This window comes from Sinocyclocheilus anshuiensis, unplaced genomic scaffold (assembly GCF_001515605.1).
Source record: "Sinocyclocheilus anshuiensis isolate Anshui unplaced genomic scaffold, SAMN03320099.WGS_v1.1 scaffold1082, whole genome shotgun sequence".
In the NCBI taxonomy this organism is placed as follows: Eukaryota; Metazoa; Chordata; class Actinopteri; order Cypriniformes; family Cyprinidae; genus Sinocyclocheilus; species Sinocyclocheilus anshuiensis.
Genome location: NW_015542379.1, coordinates 225,371 through 229,600, shown reverse-complemented (window position 1 = coordinate 229,600; position 4,230 = coordinate 225,371). Strand labels below are relative to the sequence as shown.

At 34.6% G+C, this 4,230-nt stretch overlaps 1 protein-coding gene across 5 annotated transcripts in view; it reads right to left on the bottom strand.

The window, feature by feature from the left end:
* Window positions 1–2,594: 2,594 nt before the first annotated feature.
* The window catches only part of ube2q1 (ubiquitin-conjugating enzyme E2Q family member 1), a 13,081-nt gene continuing 11,445 nt past the window's right edge, over window positions 2,595–4,230 (bottom strand). For all 5 annotated transcript variants that reach the window (XM_016491515.1, XM_016491519.1, XM_016491516.1 and 2 more), the window contains exon 13: window positions 2,595–3,650. In XM_016491515.1, the coding sequence (XP_016347001.1) occupies window positions 3,619–3,650 (32 nt within the window). In that variant the 3' untranslated portion in view covers window positions 2,595–3,618. The remainder of the gene's footprint in view (window positions 3,651–4,230) is intronic.

Below are 4,230 nucleotides of genomic sequence, written 5' to 3'. Positions count from 1 at the left end.
GTGTGTGGATGAAGAATGAGAGGCAGCCGACCGCAGATATTGAACGAGAATGACAACAATCCGTCATGAAATCTGCTGCGCGTCTGAAAGCTCTGCTAATGTGCAGAAATATCTCTGTATCTGTGTCTTCTAAGCGCTGTCATCATGTCTTTCCTCTCCTCATCAGTGAACATTAACACATTAACAGTAATAAATGAGCAAATCCGTTACAGGAGCCTCTGCATATAGAGAGCCTACTTACTAGAGCGGCCGCTCATTAGCATAACCTGCAGGGGACGCTGGGTAATAACCAATAATAAGACGCTTTGACCAAGACCTCTGGCTGTCTGTGCATCCTCGTGAAAAAGAAGTGTGTGTTGTATTGCATTTAAAATACTGTACATGTAGATGATATAATATTACTGAAATAAAAGGATACTTAAGTGACTTAAAGAGAGACGCTTTCATGACTGTTTCTTTACACACTTAAGTAGAGTTTTAAAAAGTGACCTTTGTAATAGATGTCAAGCTATTGAATTAAAAGTGTTACTTAAACTACATTTTAAATCATGTTTTAATCTTTTGTCGTGTTTTAAAGAAGTTCACTTATTTTGATGTGTTGACTAACACGTCATTATTATTGATGCACTTGATTATTATTTGAACTCTAGTTTGTTATTTGATGTTACATTTAAAGTTCATATATTTTATTGCAAATGTGTAATTACAGTAGATAACAGAAGTTTTAGAACAGAAATGTCATTAAAGTATATTTTAGTTGAGTAATGCCTGCCGTTGCATTCAGCAGTAACTTTAACCATATTTCAAAGACAATAAAATAAAGTGAAAGTAGAAGATGTGGTAGCACTTTATTTTAAGGTGTCCTTGTTACACGTTACATGCACTTACTCTTATAACAACAATAAATTATGCAAAATTACATGCAAGTAACCCTAAGCTGAACCCTAACAATGTAGTCAGTACATGTAGTTAATTAATATTACTCAGTGCTTAAATGTATAATTACTGTAACAAGGACACCTTAAAATAAAGATGTACTGAAGTCCTACTTAAGTGAGTCAAAATACTCTAAAATTCAGCTAATTGCATTTAATATTTAAACTATAATACACTTTTATTTAATTGAGAATAACTAAATATAACAATGTAGTCAGTACATGTAGTTAATTAATATTACTCAGTGCTTAAATGTATAATTACTGTAACAAGGACACCTTAAAATAAAGATGTACTGAAGTCCTACTTAAGTGAGTCAAAATACTCTAAAATTCAGCTAATTGCATTTAATATTTAAACTATAATATACTTTTATTTGAGAATAACTAAATAACATACAAAGACTCTGAATTGCAATATTGCCCGTCTATGCATTATAAAGTGTATTATATATTATTCAAAGTATAGTATGGCTTTCAAAAGTGTGCTAAAGTGCACTAATTTTTCAGAAGGGTTAAAATTTTTAAACAAGGACATATTAAATACTTTTTTAACATTTATGCCGCATCTGATTTACCTTTCATATTTTATTGTAAATATTGTAATCATAAACATGACTAGTTTTGCTGTAGACACTTACTGCATTGTACATTTATTGTATATTAATTTATTGTTTCTCTAGAGATCAGGGCCTGTATTCTTGAAGCTTAAATATTAAAGTGAGGGCGGCCAAAGTGCATGCTGTAACTCATTTCAATATCGATGTTGTGTGATTTAATTTGTGCTTCTGTCACATTGTGGCTCAAATAATGAACGTATAGGTCAGAAATAACTAAAGTAATTGAGTAAACAGCTGTGTGTGCTTTCAGCTGTTAAAAGTAAGGGAATATCATGCATGCAACAAAAACCATATCATTTTCATGACCTGATGGCGCCACCTGGTGGACACAAACAACTGATGCACATTAGTAGCACAACATAAGTAGCACATATCTGTCACATTTATTGTGCAAACAATAAGTCTCTAGGATGGTTCTGGCCCCCTTAAAGCAAGAAAACAAGACATGCACAAATAAACCATTGGTTGTTACCATTAACTAAAACTAAATACACAAAAAAAAATCGTTGAAATAATATATTAAAAAAATATTTTATCTGGTTGCCACAGTAATTTTTCTCTTTTAAAAAAAAAAAAAAAAGTTGAACTACTAAAACAACTTATAAATATAATAAATTCAAAATAAAACTGCATATACATGTAATAGACAAATACAAATATTAAAACTTTTTAATTAAAATAAATCGGAAAATATTTTTGAAAACTCAAATTCATAATATTAAATAATAATAATATAATGTAGAATTTCAAGTATTGTTACATAAAATCAATCTAAGCATTAGGAATACGCATTTATTTTTGGTTCAGCATTTACCTTTCCAAATGTCTGAAAATCTTACCTAATCTTTTCAACATTCTATTACGTCTTTGAGCAACACAAATGTTCCCATTGCTCACAATTATGACTAAACATTAATGAAAAAAAAAACCAAAAAACAAGGAAAGCAATGCAGTAGAATTTTCTATTGTGTAAAACCTGTTCTCACTTGTGATTAAACACTTAATGACACTCATGTATTTCTTAAAATTCTTTATTCATAAACTTGATGCAAGTTTACAAATTGTACTGTACATGGTCAAACTTACACTTACAATGGGGAAAAAATGCAATAAAACCGAAGCATGCTGACAGTGTATAATGCATTGAAGCCTCCCACCCTCTTCATCAAACACTCCACCGTCTGAACGAACGAACGAGAAGAGAAACAGATCTGGAATCAGTTACCCTTCACTCCACATTCCAGACACTCGGAGCCGGAAGAACATCCACGGACTCAAACTATGGCTTGATGTGTCATTTATTAATTTAATTCACAAAAATTAAACAGTGAAGAACACCGCTGATCAATCCCAGTGCTTTTTAGAGAAAAACTGATTCAATGCAGAAAAAGAGGAACAGAGTCGAGCGATCGAACTGCTTCTGAAGGATATTAACACAAAAGAAGGGCTGTTTTTTGTGTTCACAGCCATCAGATCGAGCTCTAATGAAATACTGGAGATGACACTAACTCTTTTTCCTCCTTTGTAAGGCATTATTGCTCACTCAGCTTCACCCAGAGACTGCAGGGGCTAACACAAATCCAGACAGTCCTGTTGGCCACTGACAGAGAGGGAGGAGCTGCTCACAGCACCGAGAGAAATGCTTTGCGATGGCATGAACACATCAAACCCGTTCTCACATCAGCAGTCATGAAGAAACAGAGGACGGAAGGAATCTCCCGCCGATCCAAACGCATCTGTACTTGATCCTGGCGTTCGTTTACAACAGTGAAGTCTGACTGGACATGGCATAAACGCTGTTTTTAAATACACAACCAAAACAAATGGAGGAACGTAGCAGAAAATCAGGCTGTGCATGGGCTCTTTCGCAGATATTGGCATCGTCTGAGATGATGAAGGAACGTCAGAGGGGCAAAGTTGAGTCGAATCGAGCCTTTTTAACTCGCAGGGAAAGAAGAGTGTCAGAAGGAGCGGCTCCGGTTAAAACGAGGGATGAGAGGAGAAAAGCAGTGACAGAAAGATGTCCGTCTGAAGATTCTCTGTCCATGTGTGGATGCTGTGCTCTAGCCGTCCTCTTTGGGCGGTGTGTACCAGCCTGTGAAAACCACACACACACACATTTATACAGCAAACACTCGCTCTGGAAACTTCATCCACAGAGAGACTGACAAAACCAATCCATGTCAAAGCAGAGTCACAGACGGCACGAGCTCAGATCCCAAATAAAACACACTTTCCTGAAGAAGCTTCAGATCACAAAACACAGATACACACTCCGAAAAAACACTGGATTCACTTCTTAACCCTCATAATGCATTCTATTTTCTGTTTTTTTTTTTTTGCATTATGGGTCTGTTTGGACCTAAAGAACTGTTATGTAACAAAATGTTATTTCACAACTTCATATTTTTCAATTAAAAGCATATTGTATTTCATCAGTAACTTTTTATTAATGACTGAATGACAAAAATACTAATTTTTGAATGTTATTACCATGTTGTTACAGCATTTAGAAATTTCTTAAAATTTCATATTACGCATGAAGCATAAAAAAAATGATATTATATATACATATATGGGTGTGTGTGAGTGAGTGAGTGAGTGAGTGAGTGTGTGTGAGAGTGAGTGAGTGAGTGAGTGAGTGAGTGAGTGTGAGAGAGAGTGAGTGAGTGTGT